We start from the raw sequence: 27,062 nt of genomic DNA on the forward strand, positions 1-27,062 counted from the left end.
TTACACTAGTGTTTTGGGATTTAGTTTCATATGAATGTTTTGTAATGTTGGCTTGAATTTGATTGATTTTTGCTTGGTCAGTAATAGGCAAAATTGCATTTTGCCAAGGAAGAAGTGTCCTAATAATTTTCATTCAGTGTTCTAGGCTTTCAAGTGGTTTAGAAAAAATTGCAGAAGCTTCTGTAGAGTTGGATGTATTAAATAAAAGGCTTGCAAAACAAAAGATTATTGTTGAAGAAAAAACAGCTGCTTGTGAGAAATTATTAAAAGAAATTGCTATTGGTAAGTTGTTATTTAAGAAAATATTGTAATTTTGTTATAGATTGTTAGCTGCAATGTGTTAGAGGACTTTCTTGTTCTTGCTAAACTCCTGTAGAGGAGTTTGTTCCTTGAAGAACTTTGATTAAGTTATCTGTTTAGAGATTGCAGCTATACTGAAAAATGAGGTTTATTTTATTACTGGAGCAAGAGTGTTTAAATGCAGAACCCACCACAATTGTTTGGCAACACTGATTTATGAATTACTTATATTGACCACCATGCTATTGTTGTATTGCATTTCTCTCATTTTTTTCTTTTCTTTGAGTTGTTTTGTTAGACATACCTCTCACATTTAGGGTACAGTATGCCTTGTGCTTTGTCATATAAGTGTTTTTATACTTTAAATTTTCTTCTTAATTTGTAATTATAAAAATTATTTCTTGATATTATTTATCTCTATTATTATTTTTATTTTAATTATTGAAAATATTTTACAAACATGCGTACATTAGGGAACTTTACAACTAATTGTCCCTGAAGTCGGCATGGCTTTAAATCTTCATAATGCAAAAAGAAATGCAAAATAAATGACATGTTTTAGGCAATTTCTGGAAGACATACCCATTCTGACAATATTATGCAAGTGTTAATTGAGATAGAGCAAGAATGAGTTTTGGAAGACTAAGAAGAATGTTATGAGCAGCAAAAGGATGACTCTGATGAACCAAATATTAGTGAAAAAAGCGATCATGACTCAGAATCAGAGCAAGATCCAGGTTGTGATTATTTAGATCGATGTGACTGTGAAAAGAATTTGGAGTCAGAAAATTAGTATTTCATTGGAAAAGATGAAATACTTACTCTACATGTATTCAACAAAATAGACTTAAACAAACCATTGAAGACAGCCCAGAAAAATATAATAAACAGAATAACCAGGATCTAAACTAACTGCTTGCAATTTTCAAAATGAGATTTCACCTTTTGAAAAAATTATTGACCCAGCAATTACACAATTCTCAAAAATACAAATAAATGTATGAATATGGTTAATTATTCAAATCTGTGAGATTCATCCAAAACTTCACAGGATAAAATTATTGTATTGAAGAATACCATATGGAACTGTGAACCAAAGCTGGAACAGGTATACAGAATATACAGAAACATTACATGAAGTCGTACATGAGTTATAAGAGATTTTTATTTCTTTTACTATGTCTAAAATTTGATGATCTTGTCTCAAGAGAGGAGAAAAGAGAAATAAGTTTGCATACATATTCGATATTTTTGTCAATATTTGCAAAGATTCTTATAATCTTGTGCTTTTATAACTCTTAATGGAATGTTATAAGGTTTACATGGCCTTTATGGATTTATTCAATACATTCTTAACAAACCAGTAAAGTATGGTATCAAGATTTATACCTTCTGTCAAGGAAAGTTGTTTTACACTTAAAATTTAAAAATATATGATTGGTTAACAAACTGGATGACCCTTAATAAATATAACATAAAACTTCTATACATTGTTCATTAGCTTGAAGGCAGCACAAAAATATTACCACTGACAATTTGTGTACCAATTATTCCCATTTACAGTTTCTTCTTGAAAATAAAATTGACAGATATAGGAACTATGAAGAAGAGTAAAAAAGAAACACTTAGAGTTCCAAGCTAATAAAAACAGAGAGGTTCATTCTGAACTTCTGCTTTAAAGATATAATGTAGACATCAGTTTGTCACAAAAATAACAAGTTATGTTATTTTTGTTAATGCAGAATTCCAGAATTATCGTTTTATTGATCCAGACACAAGAAAGCCACAGATTATAACTGATTATAGTAGGATTAAAGGAGGCATGAATACAGTAGTTGATCAGATCTGTGCTACCTTTTTGCCTCATGAACAAGGCAGTCATAATATTTATTTCCTTTTAAATATAGCAAGAGTATTCACAAATGGTTTGTTTATACTTTAGATATATAAAAAATTATTTTTCATCATGTAGAGTATTTTTGAAATATTTAGCTATGAGTTTGATGTAAATGTATATCTGAAATAATTACCTAAAGGTATTTCAGCTTTTCTACAGAGATATCATTCAGTAGATTCCATTGTGGTGTTAGTGAGGAACAACGAAGGAAGAAATGTGGTAGATACGTCACTTGCAGATGAGCAAAAAATATAGATACTATATTTAAAAAGCTGTAATTGTGATAAATCTAAAAATAAAAAAAAATAATTACAATATTATTAAATTTGTATAAGTTTTCTGCTTTTACCAATTAAATTATATATTGAATTTGAGTGGTTTACATAGTACACCACATGCCCATCAGTGTTATAATTTAGTTGCATTTGGTGCAGGGTTAATTATAGCATAAAACCATTCTTAGGATAACCATCGTAGGTCTGATGTTATCCCAGCACATTCCATAACTTAAGGATATTCCATAAATATGAAAATGTCAGCTCTGATGATATTCCAGGACTATAATTGCAGGATAATATATAGTCATATTACAATACATTCTTGAGATTTGACATTTAATAGTCCTTAATGACATCATTAAGTAAATGAATGTCACATCATTCATGTAATGTTAAATGAAAGGCATGTAGGAAGTATTTGGGATTTTACATACTTGGGTAGCAAAATTACAACTGAATGCCACAGCAGAAAGAATGTAATAAGTAGCGTAAACCAAGCAAAAGCAGTTTTCAGTATGGAAGGGAAATTGTTCACATCGAATAATATTAACCTGAAATTAAGGAAACAATTACTAAAAACTTATGTGTGGAGCGTACTATTATACGGAAGTGAGTCTTGATCACATGAAAAGACAAAAAGAAGAAGGCTAGTATTTGAATTATGGTGTTACAGAAGAATGTTGAAGATATGGTGTTCAGAGAAAGTAAGTACTTTTAAGAAAAGTTGGAGAACCACAATGCTTGATGGATTGCATGAGGAAGAGTAGAAATAACTAGATTTGACATCAATTTAAGCATGACTGCTTGTTACTAAATATTGTGGAAGGCTGTGTGGAGAGCAAGAATTGTAGAGCTTGTAGAATTCCTTGGCTGGAATGTAATGGTCAAATGATTCAAGATTTTGGTTGTCAGTTGTATAAACAATTTAAATTTCAGGCACTAGATTGAGAACTCTGGAGAATTGCTTGCTGCAAACCAACCTGTGGATTGCTAACCAAAGAAAAAGAATGACATCATCTAAATATCTAATTAGAACATCCATAATAAATTCTCTAATTATATTTTTACTAGACTTCCATGGGATATTGCAAGGATAGGATTCAAAAATATATACAATTGATATATTACGAGCATCCAATAATGTTTTCATTATGGATAATTAATAGTCCCTTTTGAGCATTCAGAAAACTTTTACCTTTATTAAGTGTAAAAAAAATTGTACAAATATTATATTGAGAAAAAACTCATCTAGTCTAGTTACATTCTTCATAGGTAAAAATAAGGTTGCATCACAAGATAATATTCTTGTACACGAGAAGAGATTCTTTTTACACAAGGACCTAGTCCATAGAAATCTGTAGAAGTAAAGACTAAAAGTATTCATATGCTCTACATAATTTATTGCAAAATTTCTTTACATTTACTCAAGACAAAGTTTTGAGAGTGCCCTAGAAGAAGGTTTTATAATTTATTATAAAACCAGGGAGTTATAAAAATAGGACTGTCAAAATTACCCACAGACATATGGATGTTATGTAGCATATTAATATTATACCACAATTAGTTAGAATATTTTGCTGTCCCACTGCAGACACGTATACCTTTTATTTTTTTGTATTTTGTAACAAAATGAAATGATTTTTAAAAAGTTAGAAAAAATTATTTTAATAATGAAGAGAAATAAGCGTACTATTTAAAAAGTTTAATTGGTTTTTAAAGTTGTTTTTTTTTTATATGATGGGGTACCCAAAAATAACCGGAATTGTTAAAAATAAATTGCTTTAATCATTTTTATTTACTGAAATTTTAATCAACTTCAAAGTACTTTCTATGTCAGTAAATGCATTTGTCCCATTAGTTTTCTCACTACTGGAAGCATTTTTGAATTCCTGTAGAGGATATCAAGCATTGCATGATTTAACTTTGATTTCCTTCATTTAGCTATGATTTTCATGATAATGTAATTCACTTGTACATACTTATGTCTACTCACCTTCTTTCTGATTTTCACGTGCAGATCTATAATCCCCCCATTCACCTTAGTAAATTATTTAACTTTCATCTTATTTTTGTTTTTTATTCAGTTATTTTACATAAAAAATAAAAATATACTTAACTATTATTATCACAAGATAGTGCAGGGTATCAGTGTCTCAAGATATCCTACATCTTATAATATTACAGGATATCTATCTTATATATCTAATGATGTATCATTAATATAAGAGACAGTTTTTAGAACTTCCATATATGTCATTTGTGTTTATATCAATTTTACCAATATCAGTTCTGATCAATGTTTAAATGCCATTAATAGTATAAGTGCATTCATGAAACTTAAATGCTAAAAATTAAGTGTGAAATTTTACTTTTCCATTAACAAGTTTAGTTTAATTAAATTTCCATAAAAATTGTATGCAGCATAATAAATGAAAGAATAAAGTATTATGCCTACAAGCAAATTTTTTCAAACTAATTTTGTGAAATTTAGCATTAAATTTTGCAAATGAATGGTCAAATAATCACATAACAGCCACTACATTTAAAGAATAATAGCTTTTGCAAGCTATTATGTATTAGGCTGGTTCTATGTATTTGTGTAATTTCCAGAATATTGAACGTAAACCTCATAAGCATAAGAATTTCATTTGAATAAAAGAGAATTTTTTATGCTGATTGCTTGTATTAACTTTTTTCACAGCTACTGAACAAGCACATGAAAAAAAGAAAATAGCTACAGAAAAAGCACAAGAAATTGAGATAAAAAGTAAAGAAATATCTACTGAAAAGGCTGAAGCTGAAGAAGTTTTGTCTGAAGCAATGCCAGCGCTTTTAGCTGCCAAGGCAGCTTTAGGTGAACTTGAAAAAGCTGATATAACTGAGATCAGGTACATTATTCAGTTAAAATTATTTCATAAATTATAGTTATTTATGACTAATTATTTAATATAAATATGTATATTACAGTAGGGCCTCCCTTAACCAAGCCTCTCTTAACCAAGATGACTGAGATGACCAGTGGTTGAGTAGTATCTTGGCCTTTCATCTGGCATTTGCGGTTGTGGTTGCAGGTTTGAATCCCGTTCAGGCATGGCATGTAATGCCATAGATATATAATCCTATATATCTGTGGCAATGAAATGTCAACATAATGTCTTTGTATGGTGCACAGACAAAATACCAGTCATCAGAGTGGAAATCACCATCACCTCTGCAAGAACAGAAATTTAGTTTAATAGAAACAAAGGAAAAGCTATGTTAGAAGTTTTCCTTGATTCACAGGGTACATTCACTATGAATTTATTCCTGACTGGGTGATCATGAACTAGGGAAATGTATATCAATATTCTGTTGATGGAATCCAGTAAGAAAAAAGCAATTAGATTCTTTTACATAACAATGCACCAACATAACAATCCATGCTTGTCCAGGTGTTGTTGGCACAACACAGTGGAACAACTCTGGAGCATCAACCATACCCTATCAACTTGGCACCAGTTGAGTTTTATTTGTTTCCTTGCTTAAAAAAGCTCTAAAGGAGAAATGATACAAAAACACTGTGTTGATGGTCATCTTGATAGTGCAGCCAGGGGTGATATTTCAAAATGGGTAGGAATGTTTCCAAGAAATTTAAAGATGCTGAAAAAAGTGTATAGTTGCCAAAGGAACTAATTAGAAGGGAGAATGTACTATATAACTTTTTTTATGTAAGCTTTTATAAAAATAAATTCATGAATATTTTAAACTACCTTGTGTAATATATATGAGGGTTATTTTTTTTCAAGGTCCGATCGGTCGCGAAATTAAAACCACAGTGAAAATAAAAAATATTTTTTTTTTGTAACAAGTACTTACATAGTTACGCTATTTCTCTACATAGATGCCACTCCGATTTAGAAATTTGTCGTAGCATGGTACCAACTTTCCAATACCCTCGTCATAGAATGGAGTTGCCTGTGTTTTCAGCCATGTTTCTACACTGGTCTGCAGCTCGATGTCTGTGCCAAAATGTTGTCCTCCTAGCCAGCGTTTCATATGAGCAAAGAGGTGAAAATTGGATGAAGCCAAGTCCAGGCTGGTATGGTGGGTAATCAAACCCCAACGAAAACGCTGCAGGAGCTTATTTGTTACAGCTGCAGTATGCGGCCGAGCATTGTCATGGGGAGAAAGACAATGCCTGATGACAACATTCCTCTCCACTTACCCTGAATTGCCCTTCATAGACGTGGTATGAGGCTGCAGTGATGGTCATGCCACGTTCCATGAATTCCACCAAGAGAACTCCATTCCGGTCCCAGAACCCAGTAGACATATACTTTCTGTTGGAGAACGTTTGCTTGAACTTCTTTGGTTTACTGGGAGAATGAGAATGCATCCACTGTTTGGATTGTTCTCTTGTTTCTTCAGTTTCGAAATGGACCCATGTCTCGTCCTCTATGACAATTTTGTTCAAAAAATTTTCTCCTTCATTGTGGTAGCGTTAAAGAGGCGTCCATTCTCATTGCTTTGTGATGGTCGGACAGCATCTTGGGAACCCATCTCGCACACAGTTTGCGGTACTGAAGTCTCTCACTCATAATGGTATAGAGAGCTGACCTTGAAATTTCAGGAAACAAATCACTCAATACAGAAATTGTGAACCGACGATTTTCTCGAATTGCCTCATCCACTGGCTCAACAAGATCATCGGTTGACACTCGCTTCCTTCCCTGGACCGCCTACGTCATGAACATCTGCACGTCCTGCTTTAATGTTTGTCGATGAATTTCAGCTGCATTATACACCTCAGCCTGAAGAAATCGAATTACCGCACACCCTTTGCACTTGGCGGGAGATGCTATTGTTGTAGACATGTTTACGTGATAGCTGCGTGTTCAGAATTAAACAAAGTGACGCGGCGTGATTGAAGGCCATACTAGAGACACTGCGCCACATATATGTGCAAAGGTTCATCTGATTTTTGCGTGGGTTTTTATTTCGCAACCGATTGGACCTTGAAAAAAAATAACCCTCGTGTAAATATATGTATGTATATATATATATATATATATATATATATATATATATTACACTACATATATGGAGTGTTTATAAAAGAACTCCTTGGTTCCAAAAAATTGTAATGAAATAATGGAATCAGTTGATTTTCATATTTATTTTCAATTATATTATTAAGTTTTTTAATTGTAAATATACACGGTTGACACCACTATGTGACCTTCACTACATTTCCAGTTTGCAATCTCACTCTCATTCATAACAAAACCACATTAAAAAGCTCAGTGCATGATTTGGTTTATCAAAACAAGATCAGTTATCACTGTTCTGTTTAATTATTGACATGAATATGGCGGTGCCATGCCTACAATAAAACAATACTCCAGTGGTTTAATCAGTTTAAGGAAACAGGCAATTTCTTAAAGGGGAAGTCACCAGGCAGGCCATCCGTATCTGAACAGAATTTGGAAAAGATCCAAGCATCTGTATGCGTAGCCTGAAAAAGTCATTAGCAAATCGCAGTTAAGAGTTAGGATTACCTAAATCTACTGTGTTACTGGTGCATAAGAGGCTTAGACTACATGCGTAAAAGACACAACTTAAATGAAATCAAACCCAATGATAAAGTGAAAAGGTCGGAGTTTGCAGCTTTAATTCTCAACAACATGATGAAAATGAGTACTCTTGGAAATTGTTATTTTTTCGGATTAGATGACATTCCACATTAGTGGGTCAGTAAATAGACACAATTGCGGGATTTGAGGGGATCAGAGCCATCACATGAAATTATCGAACATCAGCATGACTGTCCCAGTTGGTGTTTGCTACCAGACTGATGAATTGCCATATTGTGGGCCTGTTCATTTTTGTACAAAGCACAGTTAATGGGGATATTTTCTGTGATATGGTTGAACTTTATGCCTTTCCACAAATTGACAGTGTTGAAGTAAAAATGGATTAATTTTCTGTCAGCTAGATGGTGCTCTGTTGCATTACAAAAACTGTGTTTGGGTTGCATTAAACATTAAGTTTCAAAACCAGTGGATTGGAAGAGTAGGGCCTAACTCACGGTGGCCACCAAGGAGCCCAGCATGACTCCACTAGATTTTTATGTGAACATGTTTTTATATACACCATGTGCATGGTTTATTTTAGTGTTTTTAATTTTAATATTTGTAATATCTTTTTTAATAAGCAGTTTAATTAAATTGAATCATGACTGTGGATGCTGTTCCTGTGAAAGTACTTAAAAAAAATACAATATATATATATATTGTATTTTTTATAATCAAAAACCATTTTATAATCAAAAATGACACTTAGCTTATTTTTTTCTTTTCTTTATTTCAACAGCACTTTCGCAGTATCCCACATCATCAGTTGTATATAAATTATATAAAATTACATATCAAACAACAATAAAAATAAATAGATTATAATATTAAAATTACTGTCACATATACAAAACGTGAAGTTCGTGTTTTCATTTAACCATTAGTTTTTATTCTTAAAAAAAAAATTATTGTTTGATTTGCAATTTTATATAATTTATATACAACTGATGATGCAGGATCCCACAAAAGTGCTACAGGAATAAAGGAAAGGAAAAAAATAAGGTAAGTGTGATTTCATTTACTTTGTAATTCTTTACTTGGGTTGTTCAAGTTGATTTTTGATTATAAAAAATACAATGTATTGGTACAGAGAAATATGGGTTTTATAAGTATTGATTTAAGAAAAAAAAATATATATATATAAGAATCATAATCTTATTAATATTTTTTATTCACAGGTCATTTGCTACACCACCAGAACCAGTGCAAGTAATTTGTGAATGTGTCGCTATCCTGAGAGGTATAAGAGAAATCTCTTGGAAAACTGCTAAAGGTATGATGGCTGATCCTAACTTTTTAAATCGTTTGAGAGAAATGGATTGTAATGCAATTACTGCAAAACAACAAGCAGCTGTAAGAGCACATATGAAGGTATATTGCATATTGCTTTATCATCTATAATTAAGTTTAATCTTAAAAATGTAGTATTTTTCTTAAAAACCAACCAGTCGACAAGTGATAAAAGAATGAAGCTAAGAAAGGTAAGCAGTACTCAACTTAGAAACTACGTATAAAATTTTGACTCAAAAGTCTCCAATACTACAAGATCAACTTCATAGAAATGGAGATATACTGTAGTAGTGGATCTGAAGTTGTGCATGTGAAGATTTGAGCAAGATTTGTTGAGTTGTTCTTGAGTTACACTCAATTTAAGACCGAAAAAATGATCTTCATTATCTGTTACCACTGAATTAAATCATACACTAAACTAATCTTTTCATGAAAACTATAGCTCCATTTAAGTATATATCTACGCAAAATCAGCACATACATTTAGTTTTTTTGAAAAAGTACATTTTACGAAAGCTTTTTCTAAAATATTTTTTACTACTTTTTTTATTTTAAATATTAAGCTAATTATTTTGCATTCTAGCCTGTATTATTGTTGTTATAATTCTAAAAATATTTTTTATTATACAGTGTATGTTAAAAAGCTTAATATTTGATGTATACTTAAATTAACCTGTATTTTCATTTAGTGCATGATTTAATTCAGTGACAAATAATCAGTGGACAAATAATGGAGAAGATTCAATAACAAAAGTCTGTCTTTTTGGCTCGATCTCCAGTTTCTGTGAACTATTCACTTGAAAATAAACAGGGCTCTATTCCCAATAGGTTTATATCACTCCATCAAGTTTTGTCAAAATCAGTTAATCTTATACATACATATATATCAATATAAACATGACCAGGCACAGTAGCGATTTCCAAAAGTTCTTTGGTAATCCGCTAAAAATGTGAAATGAATATTTAACAATGCAAGTTCTTGTTTTACTACTACGATGTACAAGTCCATTCAAATCTCTACTGATCACACCGCATTTTCAGACATACAGCTTCTACCTCTGATCTCATATGCAATAATATCAGTTTTTGCTGGATTTCTAGTTAGGCAGGAATCCCTGGCCACAAACAACCATTACAGATGTCTGGGAGGCTTATTTCAGCTAACTTCATAGGCAGAGTAATCCATTCCAAATATCTATGTGCTCATGAAATCTCAATTGAAGACAGTGTAAGCGAGTGCCTACTATCAAGAAAAACGATTTTTATATTAAAGACACTGTATTGTCAAGAAAATAATCAATGTGAGACTTTCAGCTGATCACTTTATCTTGTCTTTCTCTTGTCTCTCCTGTCTAAATTTATTGTTTAAGTACACATGTAACTGCATATTTAATTTAATTTTATTGTTTTATTTATTTTTATAAATTTTAATTGTTATATTTACTTATTTTTCATGTCAATGGTTTTAATTTTCATTTGATTAGTTTTTTGTACTATTTTTTATAGTCCCATTTCAACCCCCTTGTTGATTTTGCATTTGTATGCGATACTTAAGAAATCTTTTTTGTCTTTTTATACCTTAAATCAGAAATCTTTTTTCTGTCTTTTTTTATACCTTTTACAGTTTTCTCCAAGAGTTTATAAATGCTTGCCGTAATTTACTATGGTACAGCATTTACTTTTTCAACTGGTTTCTACACACCTATTACACAACTAACACACATAAGTTTCTGCACAGGTAATATCTATACTTCTTTCTGACTTTTACCCATAAAAAAATTATTTTAATCGTCTAAAAATCTAGGTTATGCATGGGAAAAAAACAATGCAATTGTTAGTTGTGATTATAGACATTGTTGTTATAAACTTTAATTGTATAAAAAAGTTGAAGATGCAGTACCAACAAATGAATCATAATACATAAGTTAAACTTCATGTAAATAACTAACACAGACTATCAGTATATATTACATTCTTTCACCTTCAAAAAATATTTTGCACTGTATTTTGTGAAAGAGATCTTTAAAAACTAACTTACATCATGTTAAACAGATTTTGTTTTAGATCCACTGTTAATTAAATCTACCATTGCGCTTTAAGAATACGTTGTATTCTGATGAGATCAAATGTTACCTCCTACGCGGTTAAATCTTTTTTTGGGCTAGAATTTAATTGATGCCATAATAATTTTTGAGTAGATGCATTATGTAATTACATAATGTACTTTTCTTTTTTCTTTATCTTTGCCACTCTTTTAACTATATGAGCACTAGAATTATTTACTGTGTGTGCTCATTTTCCATTGTCAGTATTATTCATGATTGAATATTGTCTTATGTTAGTTTTTTATTAGAGAATAATATAAGAGAAAGTGTGGGGGAATAATGTCAGAGCAGTTTCACAGCAGCTGAAGTATCATTCTTGGTCTTTATTGTCATTCATGTGTTAAGTTTGCATTAAAAATACGTGTTTTCACATGACAATGATTTTTTATTTTTTTTATAATTTTGTATTTTTTGAAAATAAGTCTTTTATGAGCCAGTACAGTAGAGAATACTAAGTTCGTAATGTACTTCTAACTGCTGTTTTCAATTATTTTACTAACAGTAGTTTTAATTATACTCAATTAACAAGAAATTGTAGTTTTAAATGAATTAATTTTAATTTCAATTAAAACATTTTCTTGTTAAACTCTGGATCAAATTTATAATGTACTTTATGTTATTCTGTAATTATCTCATCATAACCCCCAACACTTGTGACATATACATATATACATACTATATAGGAACAAATACATATATGTATATATATATATATATATACATATATGTATATATATATATATATATATATATATATATATATATGTGTGTGTGTGTGTATGTTTAAAAAAAACTTCTCCTGACTGACTGACTGATTCACCAACACCCAGCAAAAACTGCTGAAGATACATTGATGAAAACTTGTATACACATTCTTCATATGGTATACATACACTAAGAAAGGATTTTTTGAAATTCTGAGTAAAGGGTTAAAATGGAGTAACAAAGAAATTTCCTGGTTTTTTTAATTTTCTTGGTTGCAAATGAAGATAACTTGATTTTTCGGTAATCTTCATTTTAATTTCTAAAAACTAATTCTAGATTTTTCAAAATTTGACCTTGAAAGGGATGAAGAAATGTAAAAAAAAAAATTTAACAATGATTGTAAATTTTCCCCATTTCTGATTATACTAAACAATATATTCACTAAATTGGGGCTTGCAAAAAATAATTAGATAATTCTGTATTTATTTGAGTACCCCCCGCCCCGAATAAGCCCCACAACTCGATTTTCCAGACGGAAAATCTAAAAAAAAAATCGACTATTTACCAGTATTAAAGTGCAACAGACATGATAAAAAAATACGTAAATACGAAAATATTCAGAAAGTAAAGCATTTAATTCGTTTTTTTTTTAAATTACAATATTATTATTACATTAATAATTAATTACCGTAAGTACAAGATAAGTTCAGAATCAGTAGGCCAGTAAAACGAAAAGAAAGTATCATGTTAAAAAGGTTCATTTCAATACACTTTTTAATATGGGATTTTATTTTTAATTAATCACTGTCACTGGCAATGTCTGTAGAAGAGTTACCGGTAGTCTCCTCGTCGCTCTGCCAAAGTGATCATCTTCATCACCATCAAGTTCATTAGTTATCCCGCATTTTTAAAAACTTTTCCTTACTAATTCTGTGGAAATACCTTCCCGAGCATATTTTATCTAAACACAAATTTGGTTAAAATCTGGGTGTTTGATTCTTCCTGTAGGCTTGAGAAAGAAATTTTCATCAGCCATCCATTTACTGTACAGTTGTTTTAATGCAGATTTGAACGGTCTATTAATGCAGACATCTAGTGATTGCAATAGAGATGTCAATCCACCTGGAATTATTACTTGGTTTATCATACCCTTTTTTAAAATGTCTTTCACTTTATCATTCATATGCCCCCGATAACTATCCATTACTAGCTTACTGGTATTTTTTTTATTAAGTAAATCTCCTGATCGCTTTTGCCATACACACCTGATCCAATCTAAAATTAAGGTTTCGTTCATCCAACCTGATTCCTGTGCTCTGATAACTCCATTTACCTGTACGGTAGGAAGAATTTTTCTTTTAAAAACAATGTACGGGGTAATTTTGATCCATCAGAAGTAATGCAAAGCATAACACTACACCTTCGTTTTTCATTACCACCAGTGCACACTTTTCACCTTTTTTTTATTTATGGTTTTGTCAAATGGCATTTCAAAATATACAGGGGTTTGATCAGTGTTTCCTATTTGAGAAGGCAAATAGCCTTTATCTTTTCTAAGATTTATTATGTATTTCTGAAAATGTAATATTTTTTGTTCATACGCGTCTGGAAGTCGTTTAGAAATGGTCGTCTTTCGTCTTATTGACAAATCATTTCGTGCAAAAAATCGTGTTATTCATCCACGGCTTGCTTTAAAATCAACTTTATTCAATGATTTAGTAATTTCACGAGCATATGATTGACACATTTTTGTCGTGACAGCATAACCGCATTTCCTTTTTTCTATAACAAAGTCATACAATTTTTTTTCGATATCTGTGTATTTTGGTTTTAAGCCACGAAAAGCCCGTTTATTACCAGTGCCTTTCACCAAAAGTTGTTTCTTCTTACGCCAATCTCAAATGCAGCTTTCATCTACGTCAAATTTACTTCCGCCGCCCGATTTCCAATTTTTTCAACCTCTTCTATAAGCATAGTTTTTCATTTACTGTAAAAGATTGTAGACGCTGTCCTTTTGTACTCATTTTAATGCTATAATTAAAATAAATCACTGTATAAAATTTTACAAGATAAACTAAACAGATAAAATGCACATAATCGTCCATATATACAAAAAGTATAACAACTATGGCAAATAGACAAGACGACGATCGGTAACTGATACTGTAACTGTAGTGTCATTAGAACCGAATGCAGCCTATACAGAATGAATCAGTTTTATAAAAATACCGTAACTTCGTTCCTTTCGATAATATGAAGAGGATGTTAATAATTAAGGATGTATTCTGTATAAGCTGCATCCGGTATTGATAAACAAAAGGCTAATGTAACTATATGTGATTGAATTTAGGTACTTCTAAGTAAACGTTTACTTTACATAAATTATCCTGGCTAAAGGCTATGTTTCAAGTAAGCCCCGCATCCTTATTTTTTCTCTCCAATTCTAAGAAAAAAAGTGCAGGGGGTACTTGATTAAACACGGTGTCTAAAAACCATTTTCAGGTATTAGGTAGACTTCATAAGAAAGCTACCTATTGTAATGGGTACCATGATTCAACTTCTGAAAAAGTTTGACATAACTTTACGTTTCACATCCCCCTGACCCCAAAACCACTGTCAGTTCAAAAGTTTATATTTACATTTATATATGAACACAATTACTGCCGTAATTTTACGCCAGTCTCTTTCAAATTGATACATAAAATATAATGACCCAAATTCTTGGTCACGTTCGTTAATAGGTAAAATCACACCATGGCGGTGGAAATGGGAAGGCTTTTTCGAAAAACCAAAATATCGCTATAACATTTCTATTAAGTAAAATATCAAATTAGTTTAAAGTTCCTACTATTCTTTGGATAAGGGCTATAAAGGACTATAAGGGATATAACTCATCTAAGTAAAGTTTTTTGATATCATCAACCATTGGCCCAAAGGGGTGGAAAAAATGGGGTTTTGAAGACAAAAAAATTCATACCACAGTATCAAATTGGTTTAAAGTGGTCGTATAGTCCTCTAAAGATTATCTAAAACTTTTGTCTGAAACAATTTTTTATATGACCAACCCTCACGGCAAGGAATGACCAAAACAAAGTATCGCTATAACTTTCTTAATACCTTTTTGGACCTCATTTTTCAACACATACATTTTACCGACCCCCAACCCCAACCCCCCCCCCCAAAAAATTTTGGGGCCCCCTATTTTGGCGTGTGGGTATTCGTTGGACACGGAATTGTCCAAGGAGTACAACCGTGGACAATGAGACGTCGTGGGTCACTCCCAACAGAAGATATGACTGGACAAAGAGCTGGAACTTCCAAATCCGCGAATGTTAAAAAGGTGGCCGACTCAAAAGGCAAGAAGCGTTTCAGGCAGGGCTCCTCCTCCGAGGAGGAGTCCAATCCTAATAGTCTAGGTAGCATCATATACCAACTTGGTCTTGTGATGATGGATCTAAAGCAGCACATGGGCCCTGGACTTACCAAATACATCGGCGAGCACGAGCTCGAACTTAAGAAAATTTATATGGGTCCGAAGGCCCTATCTGAGATGTCACCACCACTAAATGTGGTGACACAGGCTACTCAAACCGAGATGTTTTTAATGGAACAGGCAGACATTTTAGACACTGAACTTAACGATGAAGAACTAATCGAGAGACTCCCACAAAGATGTTCACCTTGGCGGTATCTAGACTCAGGATCAAAAAGAGTCCGGGTCCAGACTGTATTCCTGCTGCGATCCTCAAGGGACTTATGATGAAAGCCCCTTGGCAAATGACAGATGTGGCAAGTTATTGCTTGCAGAACAGGACCTTCCCTAATTGTTGGAGGGAGTCGCGCACTGTGTTCTTGCCCAAGAAGACTGCTAATGCAGAAGTGGTTGGTTACCACCCGTTGAGCCTCATAAACAATATCGGGAAAGTGGCTGAGAGATTGATCGCAGAAAGGTTACTGCTTGAGTTAGAGACAGGCAGGGGTATTCATAACAACCAGTATGGGTTCAGGCGTGGCAAATCGTTGCTTCAGGCGATTGAAAAGATAACTAGCTGGGCTATAACAGTCAAGGCAGGAACATGGCGCACCAGGAAGATTCCTTTACTGGTTATGCTCGACATTAGAAATGCTTTTGGGACCGTCCAGTGGGACTCCATCATGGCGGCTTTAATCAGAAGGCGAATAAGCCCTTACATTAGGAGACAGATCTCCGAATACCTGTCTGAAAGATGGACTACGGTTAGCACGCTTGATGGTGACATACGATACCAAGTTCATGGTGGTGTCCCCCAGGGGTCAGTACTGGGACCATTACTTTGGTTACTGGTCATTGATGATGTATTACGACTACAGCTACCTGAAGAGACGGAAATAGTGGCCTATGCTGATGATTTAGCGATACTCACCTCTGCGAGATCAGAAGATGTCCTCGAACAAAGGAGCAATGACACTCTAGAGATCGTAAATAACTGGCTAACTGACAAAGGATTAACACTTTCAGTAGATAAAAGTCAATATATTATGTTGGCGGGAAGGAGGCGGCTGCGAGATCTTGAACTTAAGATAGGGGAACATAGGCTTGAATGTGTCAATCAGGCTAAATATCTGGGAGTGATAATTGATAAAACCTTAAGCTTTAGTGCTCATATAGTATATATATGCGAGAGAGTCGAAGGATTACTACAAGCCTTCACAAGGCTATTAGCTGGCCGAGATGCCCCAAGATCATCTAAACGTAGGGTTTTAGTCTCCGCATGCACCTCGGCTTTATTGTATGTTGCACCTGTTAACTAATAAAGACTGAAGTAATTGTAGAACTAGGATATTCATGAGTATTGTCTCTTTATGAAACCTATGACCGTGAGTAAGCGTTACGAGATCGGACTGGGAATGTAAAGACCGAGACCCGGCTTCGTAGTTGGTGGCTGGGAACGACATAGTCAGGCCTGGCCTACCTTCTGCGGGGTCAGAGGCAGGCAACACCAAAAGACCGAGACCCGGTTCCCGGGGCTGGGGCTGGGGACGGCATAGTCGGTCAGACTCGGTTCCTGCCCTGGGGATTTGAGGCAGGCAATGTAAAGAAAACAAAAAGAAAAGATCCGACCGGGGGGCTGACCTACCGTGCCGGACATACAGTCCGTGGGTGGGGAGGCCTCCTTTGAGTAAAAGGACACTTCCTCGGGCTGCGTATACTTAATTGGATAACCGGCCCGAGGGAGTAGGGAAAAAAAAAAAAATACCTAAAATATCAAATTTGTTTAAAGATCCTACTGTTCTTTGGATAAGGGCCTAAAACGTTTTATGACCTTTTAGGGCCTAAAAGATTTTATATGACCAATCCATACGGTAACCCTTTTGACATCCCTTCCTTATGGCAAGTGATGACCAAAATGTTACTGGAATTGTAAGAAGATGGGGCTTGTTGTATCCTAAACATGTGGAACTTTTTTCACATGCAGCCATTGTATATTGAGTAAATAGAAGTTTTTCTTAACTTCAAAGTGGAGATCTCTTTTATCCTCTACTTAGCACTGGTGAAATCTACCTCTGCCTTCCTGTGCCGAAAGGGATTTTTTCTTAATTTCAATTTTTTAAGGGGTGCAACGATGTATAGCGCAGCGGCTCAACCAACATAGACACTGTTATCATATGGGCAATGTGACTGACTGCACCTGCCTCTAGTTACTAGAAAAAAAAAAAAAACATAAAATAAAAGTAACTAAAAAATTTAAAAAAAGAATGATAAATGAATTACGGTCACCTCTTAGTGGTGTTTGTCGAGTAATGCTAAGAACCGGGCAAAATATATTTTTATCCGTACTTCATACGAGTAACCAGTTATAGCGAATATATATTCAAGATGGAAGTGCTGTCTGTTTTGAAACCCACATTCTTAGATCACTCAAAGTTTTGAATCATGTACTGACTAAATTGTTGCTCTGAAGAAATTATAAGACTACTATGAAATTGAACAGGCTTTAATTTTTATTTATCATTATTATTCTCACAAGTATGAGTTTAATGAACACAACGGGGTCCAAGGGGCTGAGCCCTTTTGGCTAATCAGGAAGGGCAAACAAGGTGAGCAATGATCACAAGGGGAAACAAGTAACCATATAGGGGGAGGCAGGCAAAGTCACAATTGGGATGATAGTATATATTTATATATTTTCCTCCTTGATTTTTATAGTTACACTCATTCTCATGAGAAGGACATTTTACATTTATGCTAACTAATATATATAAGCGGATGTAATAATATTCATGTTTTTGTTTTCCATTATTGTTCATGAACCATTATATTGCAGACATCAAAAAAACTTGAAGAGATGCAAACTATAAGTAAAGCAGGTTTTGGCTTACTAAAATTTGTTGAAGCTGTACTTGGTTATTGTGTTGTTTATAAAGAAGTTAAACCAAAACAAGAAAGAGTAGCTGCTCTCGAAAAAGAATACAATACTGTAAGTATTAAGTTTTATGTAAATTGCAATTTATATTATTACTTATAATAACAATTGAATGAGTGCAGTGAAAAAAGAAAAGATTCTGTGCTAATTAATTTATGAGAAACAAAGAAAAAATTATTTGTAAAGAAAGCATTGGTTGTTTACGTATATTAAAACATATTTCAATATTTTTATAACATAATGGTTAGGTTAATTTTTTAACAGACCTTGTACACAACATGTATTTATATTAGGATTGTACTAAAACTAATGTTTGTTGGTTCATAATTTATTTATTAACAAAAGTGATTATTTACAAATATAAAATAAGCCATTTTGCACTGAATATTACTATTAAAAAACATCTCTGTTGTATTCAATACATTTTCACTCATCATAATCTTTTCGCCCACTTCTGAAAGCACTTTGAAAAAAAGTGATTTCTATACATCTTCTGTTTGGCATCTTTACATCTTCTGTTTCACTAAATCTGGTATCCCAAAGACATATTACATTGCACCAAAGAAGTGAAATTGCACTGATGGCATAAAATTTGAGCTGAAGTGGGATGGGGAACAGCTGACCATCCCAATTGCCTAAGGCATTTTTTTGGCCCAAGTATTAAGAAACAGTTTAATGTAATGACAATTTTTTCAAGTCTTATGTTTTTGATAGCTTCTTGGAGATTTTTTTAATGATGTAATATAATATTCATTGTTCGCTATTGAGCTCTATTAAAGAAAATCCAACAAAATGGTTCCTTTCTAATCCCAGAAAACAAGAACTATCACCTTAGCTGCAAATTTCTGAATTTGAACTTCTTAGGCTTAGTTAAAGTACTATGTGGCCACTTCATTGATTGTCCCTTACTTTCAGGATCATTTTGATACACCAAGCTTCATCTTCAGTAATAAAATTAAAAAAACGCACTTCTCATCAGCTTCAAACATGGACAACAGTTTGCACACAATCTTTCACAACTTGCACTCTGCAGAGCTAGTCTTGTATTTCCCTGGTATTCATGGGATCAAAATTACTAGTCCTAAAATAATCTCTATGATGATTGGTGGTCCATCTGAAAAAACCACCAAAGAGTCTTGTGAAAACTCTTTGATCAGCATTGTCTGATGAGGATAACAGACCTATGGAAGATAGAAAATGTAAATTATTAGACATCCCATCTACAGTTTAAAAATATTAGACATGTAGAACCCTTCACAAGGTCTCATCTTTCTTGATCAGCAAAGTAGTAACAGGATCATGTGATTCACCAAAGAACAACAAAAATTAAGAGATGGATCAATACTAATATAAACGTTTAATGATGTGCAAAGTCGATCTCTCTTCTGTCTTGCCAACATGGGTGGTATAAACATAAGAAGGATATGTCGCAAAATCTTAAATACTAGCCATGGAATAATTTTTTTCTGGGATCTTAAAGAGATTGACATTACTGAAGTAATAAATGAGCTTCATTTCCAAGTTGTTGTAGAGGTAAAGCGAATAATGGAATGCCTGGGCAAAATGGAAGAACCTGCACCTTCCCATACCACTGGAGAACCTTTCGGTTTGAGTACAACCTTTCATCCACAACTCAGTGATGTATCTACTGTCAAGGGTATGGCTGCAGAACATGTTGCTCAAAAATATGTTCTCAGTGTCCTAAAGAAGATCACAATGACACTAATTGTCAAGAGGGTGAAAACTGTGCAAACTGCAGTGGATCACATTTAGCTTGCTCCCAGGATTGCCCAACTTTTAAAGAAGAGAAGAAAATTTGTACTGAGCAGAAGCTATTTTTTCCAGTTGCATGAAGAGTGTATAAAAAGTTGCTGAACTCTAGTAACCTGATTAAACCAAACGTCTCATTTGTCACTGCTACATCAAGACAAGCCCCTGCAAATGCATTATATGTGTATGTACTGTATGCGTTGTGTGTGTATGTGTTTGTGTGTATAATTCTATACCTACAATTAATTTATTAATGAACATAATCCAGTAGAACGTTCAAGATCTTCAGTCTTGCATTGAAGACGTTACAGTATTGATGAGTACACAAGAAACTTTAATATTCTGCAACAAGATGCAGTAACACTCAAGGACTATTTCTGTGAGAAATATGACTGTCTCACAAACAGTAAAGAGTGGTGAGATTGCTATCTTGATGCAGGACAAGGTGTCTGCTACAAGGATACCCTCATTCCTGCAGTCACCATAAAAATCTCTGTCCCTTTCAAATTGCACATCTGCAATTTATACCTCTCACTGAACTTAAGAGTTCGATGCAATAGATATACAAAATCTCTTCATTCAAATTCCATCTCTGTCATTAATAGTAGGAGATTTAAATGTCCACCATATTTCATGGGGCTCAACAGTCTGTTCCCTTCAAGGAAAGATCATAAATAGAGTGAGACAAGACTTGGATGTGTCTGCTGAATGATGGATCGTGCATGTTTGTCGCCATTATCTAGTACTTTTTCTTTTTTAACCTCCAGGACTGCCACTAGGTATTGCTTCAGAGGATGAGATGAATGAAAATTTTAGTATAGAGTGAAAATGCCATGCCAGACTGGGATTCGAACCCAGGACCTCCGGATGAAAGGCCAAGACTATCACTCGCGCCACAGAGGCGTCATCATCTGGCTTCCCAATTTGTCAAACAATAACCTCGCATCATGCTTCCAAGTTAACTCCCTCATTTTAATTTGTCTGTTTGTAATGACTTTTACAGCAGTGACCATAAGCCATTTACTATTGCTTTTGGTCTTGATTGCGTAGTGAGCAAAAGACCAGAGAAATGAATTTTTGAAAAAGCAAATTGGAATGATATCATAAAACCTTTCCATCACAATATGATGTTAGTTCTGACACCTTTGATGAACTTATCTTTTTTACCTCCCTGGTGCTGAAGAATGCTAGTTGATACATCCCACAAGCATCAGTAAATCTTAGAGATCCCTCCAACAACTTGGCAGATTGTTGTTGTTCGGTGTTCATAACTTATCATATACTAGCAAATTTCTCGGATACAGATGGAAACAGTACTTTTAAAATTTTGTGATTCATCCTGTGAATTAAATGCTCCCTTTACATTTGATGAGTTGTTGCATGCATTAAAAAACTCACGTGACGCCTCATGTGGACTTTACAACATTCATCTTTGTATGCTTTCACACCTTCCCAATTTGAAGCTACAACAACTATTGCATATTTATGTTCTCCACACAAGTCTTGCCACCCATCTGGTTGAAAGCCATTTCATATCAGTATTTAAACCTGGTAAAGATAAATCATGCTCCTCAGACTGCCACCCTACTCCTTGACAAGAATTTTGTGCGAAGTGATTGAGAGAATGGTGAATTGCAGACTTCCATGTTATTTAGGGAAAAATGCCCTTATTTCTCCAGAACAGTGTGGTTTCTGCCAATTATGATTTTCTGAGTGAGGTGCACCTTGTTACTTCTATCTTCTTTGACATAAGGGGAAATACGCTACTGCATGGCAACGTGGTATTCTAAATACCCTTAAAGAATGGGGTGTCATGGGCAATATGCTTGCCTTTATTAGGGTTCTCTTAAATAACAGAACTTTACATGTTTGTGATGAGGATTTGTGTTGAGTAGTGTCACTTCGGAGAATGGAAGTGCCTCACCTGTTCTCCAAAGTGCCACCTTGTTTGCTGTAGCCATCAACAGTACTACTAAATTTGTGCAACCAACTGTTTCATGTTCCTTATTTGTTGATGATTTCACTAAATATATTATATATATATATATATATATATATATATAAAATCACCTTCCATTCAACAGCCACAGCTGAGAGTACTACAGAATACTACAACTTTGCATTGAAGCTTGGTCCAAGATCATTGGCTTCACATTCTCATCTGAGAAAACAAAATGTTCAGTCTTCTCTCGCCTTCAAGAACCTTTTATTCCACAAGTCTTTGTCAATGGAGAGCCATTTGCTATCTTTCCTGACACTAAGTTTTTAGGTTTGCTTTTTGATAGCTGTCTTACGTGGGTCATATATATAAAACAGTTAAAAGCGAGGTGTTCTACCTTAAAAATTCTAGATATGCTACGAGTTCTTAGCAGCAACACCAGTTGGGAGCCAATCAATCATGTATGTTGCAGCTTTATTATTCTTTAGTTCAGTCCCATTTGGATTATGGTTGCATCGCCTACTCTTCAGTGTGTGATACTATGCTTAAGATGCTGGATGCTGTTCATCATGCTTTTCTTTGACTTACTGCAGGTGCTTTTAGATTAAGCACTGTTGCAAGCATACTTGCAACAATGCGGTGAGCCATCACTTCGGAATAGACGGGACCAGCTACTAGCATCTTACTCTGCCCATCTTAAAGGACAAAAAAGCAGTCCTCACAAACCTCATTTACAATGGTATAAAGATCATTCACACTATACAGCTCCAGTGGGTGTTCATACCCAGCATTTACTGCACCTTTTTTAAGATTTGATACACCTTCTATTTTCCCCAACTTATTCCTGTTCATATCCTCCATGGAGACTCGACCCCATAAATTTTAATTATGACCAACACATATAATAAAAAATGAACAACTCGTGTCGTTTTTTAACAAATGGTTACCAATTTATCTCCAAGCCAATCATCACAAATCTGATGACTGATCCGTTGTTCAATGTCTGTAAATAGAAAAAAATTTATCATGAAAGTATTCTCTCAGTGGTATGAATTTCACAGATCAACAACCATTACTTTCAATATAATTTAAGTACTAGAACTCAAAAACAACAATATGGTAGCCAATGAAGTCTGCTGTATGAAAAAATGCCTAAAAGATTTCATCAAATTAATATTTTTTGAGAAAGTATTTTTTGATTATATATTAAATTTCCTTATTAGAAAAATGTAAAGTTTACTTTGAAAAGTTAAACTGTCCCAATTCTAAGGTTAAAAGAACAAATATATATTCACACAGCTGTTCATTTATATACCATAAATCCAGACCAACCATTCACTGGTTGATTGGTGGCTGATTCACTGGATGATCTGTTTATTTGTGACAGTGATAGCATTTTTTGATTTTCAACAAATTTTCTAATAAGTTTCTTTGCAATTAGGCAGAGTAATGTAATGTAGTAATTTTCCCTAAAATTATGTATTACAAAATGGTAACTTCTATCTTTCAGATAGCAGGAAGGAGAGTAGTGTTGGAAAGGAAGTTACCATCACCAAGCCTCTGCTCCTAAGGTGATCTCTTAATTTATCTTTCATTCCCGACATACTTCAGTCTGTTTCTCATTGTCACACACTAGATATCCACTCATGCTTATAAAATTATAGTCACACATCCTGCCTTACCTGATAAATTTTTTTTATCCTTTGTGTTTCACAAGTTTGAGGAATAACTAATCAAAGTTAAAGGCCATTGAATTTATAGTTAATGTAATCTATTTAAATTACAGCTGTTTCATAATGTATCATTTTCATTTATTTTGTTTTGTATTTCAGTTCTGATTCAGTTTGAATACATTTTTTTTTCGTAAGTTTGGCTTCTTTAGTTTTTATTTAAAAAAAAAAATAAAGATAATAAAAATATACTTGTCTTAAATATTATTTGCAATAAAGTTTTAAAATAAATAAAACTTAAACAAGACTCTATCTCAAAAACATTTTTTTTTAAAAAGCACCAAAAATTTTATACTGTTTTCAATTATAAATTAAAACCATCAAAAGATATCAAGTATTGCTCAGCTTGTACAGGACTTTTCTTGCCTTCATTTTATATGTCAGGATATTTTATCATGTCCTTTACTATTAATGTCTAAAAATAGTGTGAGGAACTGATAAATTAAAATTATTTGTTTTAGGCAAAAAAATATTTAGACAATATTAATAAAGAACTGCAGAGAATTGAAAATACATTAAAAGGTCTGAATGACAGTTATGTAGAAGCAATGAGAGAACGTCAGATTTTACAAGAGGAAACAGAAATTATGCAAAGACGTCTTATTGCTGCTGATAAATTAATAACTGGACTTAGCTCTGAAAATAAACGGTAATTTTTTGCTTCTTAAATTAATATTGCTCTTATAATGTCAACATCTAATTTATCATCAACATAATGATAATGGGTAGGCATTAAATCAGTTTTTATGTTCAGTTGTAACATTGTCTTGTGCAGTTAATAAATAAATAGATTTTTTATAATGTGGTAAGAAAAAAGGATCTATGCTACACATTATTGAAGTAAACTGGAGAACAAAAGAACATTTACAAAAAATTGATTTAAAATATAAAAGTAATGTCCATTTCAATTGTTAAAAAATAATAGATAATGGGAAAATGTTATACATAAAAGATTAAATAAATTAATAAGTAATGAGAAATAAAATAATGTTAATAATACTTTTGGCAAATAAGTAGAACCTACAAAACTATAAAATAAGCATTTCTTACATTGTTTTTAGAATGAGTGAAAAATACAAAATTTTACCTTAGCTGTGCATTCTTTACCAATTTTTTTACAAAATAATTCTCTAATCTAATTATCTCTGACCTAGTCCTCCTCATATTTATTTTTAATTTTACCAGTTTGGTTCTACTCTTGGATAGCATTGTTTGTGAAGTTAGCAATGAGTGAAACATTGAAAACTCACTTACCATCAGTCATTATGCTGCTACCTGGTTTTGTATATTAGTTTACAATGATTAAATTTACCATCTCTTTGTTTTGCAGGTTTTTAAAAGGACTTTCTTGTTCCCTTTCTTAAGCCAAAACTTGCACTCATCAAAAACACATTTATCATTCTCAAATATACCTTCCAGTTTTTTGCTATTTTTTTGGAGCCTATAATTATATTATCAAAAAACCATTTAAAACTACAAAAATATTGAGCACTAGAAATGATAAAATATTTTTACGTCTTTATTAGACATATTTTTAATAAAAAATTAAGCTAGAAAAATGAGCCACAGAACTTGCTCTAAACCCCAAAGATAAATGTCTGTTATTACGTTCAATTTTACTGACTTCTTATTTAGGATTGCTTTGAATAGCCTGTGCTTTTTACAAATTTTCATTGAATGTGGAGGTAAGTTCTACACATATGTACATCCCATCATAAAGTTTTCCCAAGCCTGGCACTCAGTGCCATTTATTTGCCAGCCTTATTCTACAGTATTCAAGTTAAAGGAGATCCCATAATCTACACATAATTATGCAACCTTGTTCAAAAACTATTGCTCAACAGAGTGGCAATACTTAAATGTACAAGCAATAACCAGTCCTCCCCATTCAGCTTCAGTCGTACCAACATCTTCCACATAAGTGGCCTCTTTTAACTTGAACACTGTTTTATTCACTTAGTTTAGTCTATAAAGAATAGTTTATTAGCAAACACTTGCATAATAATTTAAAGAAGGTGTTAAAAATGATATCCATCTACTTCTATGCACAACATGTTTGACCATGTTTGCAGCTACTCTTGTTAGCTCTATCCTGTCTTATTTCCTGGATGACATTAGTAATGTTTTTTCAATTCCTGCAAGATGTGAGGACTGCTCTTATAAAAAATTTTTCTTTTACATAACCCCACAGAAAGAAGTGTAGACTAGTCAGATGAGGGGATCTTATGACCACAATCCTTTAGAAATGATTTTTCCACAGAAAACATTTTGTAGCATCTACATAGAAGGGCAAGCAATATGGCAAATGGTGCTGTCCAGTTGCAACCAACAGTCACGCTTATTCTCTTTCAGTAAGGCTAGGAACTGTTGGATAATTTCTTGGTAGAAGGCAGCATCCACAGTTTTTTTTCAAAAAACAAGGGTTTAATTTTCATCCCCTTGAAACCACACACCAATATACCTATTTTTTAGTGTAGGGGAGATTAAAAGAAAATGTGCAGGTTTTCAGTATCCCAGGTTCAGTAGTTCTGACAACTAACATACTCAACTAGATGAAACCATGCTTCATCTGTTAAAAACACTTGATTTAAAATGCCAGTGAAGCCTCTAATGAAGTTCTTGAACCATTGATTGCCATGAACCCTTTTAGCATAATCGTATTAGTTAGCTCATGGAAAACCTTCTTCATTCAATATGGATAACATTTCAGCTTCTCTTCACTGCAGTGTGGGATGAACCTAGTAAAATGTTCTTTTCCCACTTAGTCTCTGCAAAGATTTATGAAGCGATCTTGTAACTGCTGCTTTAATGTCCTGTACGACCTGTGTCGAGCATGTTTCTGGTCTAATCTGATTTAAAAAACTTAACAAACTTCTGAATTACACTTGTCATTGGTGCTTCCTTCCAAATTTCTCCTGAACATTTGCTGACACACAACATAGATTTCTTCTCTAAATAAGTTTCCATAATGAATACAGGTTCTTCAACAGCTAACCATATTTTAATAAACACACAATTATGCAGCTTTGTTC

The 27,062-nt window shown here is 33.2% G+C and overlaps 1 protein-coding gene across 1 annotated transcript in view; it reads left to right on the plus strand.

Annotated features, from left to right (window-relative positions):
- Nucleotides 1-27,062, plus strand: part of Dhc98D (Dynein heavy chain at 89D) — a 392,049-nt gene that overhangs the window by 281,295 nt on the left and 83,692 nt on the right. Inside the window, exons 57-61 of the mRNA XM_075354119.1 lie at nucleotides 138-282; nucleotides 5,177-5,363; nucleotides 9,266-9,458; nucleotides 18,493-18,645; nucleotides 24,492-24,679. Of these exons, the coding sequence (XP_075210234.1) occupies nucleotides 138-282; nucleotides 5,177-5,363; nucleotides 9,266-9,458; nucleotides 18,493-18,645; nucleotides 24,492-24,679 (866 nt within the window). The remainder of the gene's footprint in view (nucleotides 1-137; nucleotides 283-5,176; nucleotides 5,364-9,265; nucleotides 9,459-18,492; nucleotides 18,646-24,491; nucleotides 24,680-27,062) is intronic.

This window comes from Lycorma delicatula, chromosome 1, assembly GCF_047948215.1.
Source record: "Lycorma delicatula isolate Av1 chromosome 1, ASM4794821v1, whole genome shotgun sequence".
Classification (NCBI taxonomy): Eukaryota; Metazoa; Arthropoda; class Insecta; order Hemiptera; family Fulgoridae; genus Lycorma; species Lycorma delicatula.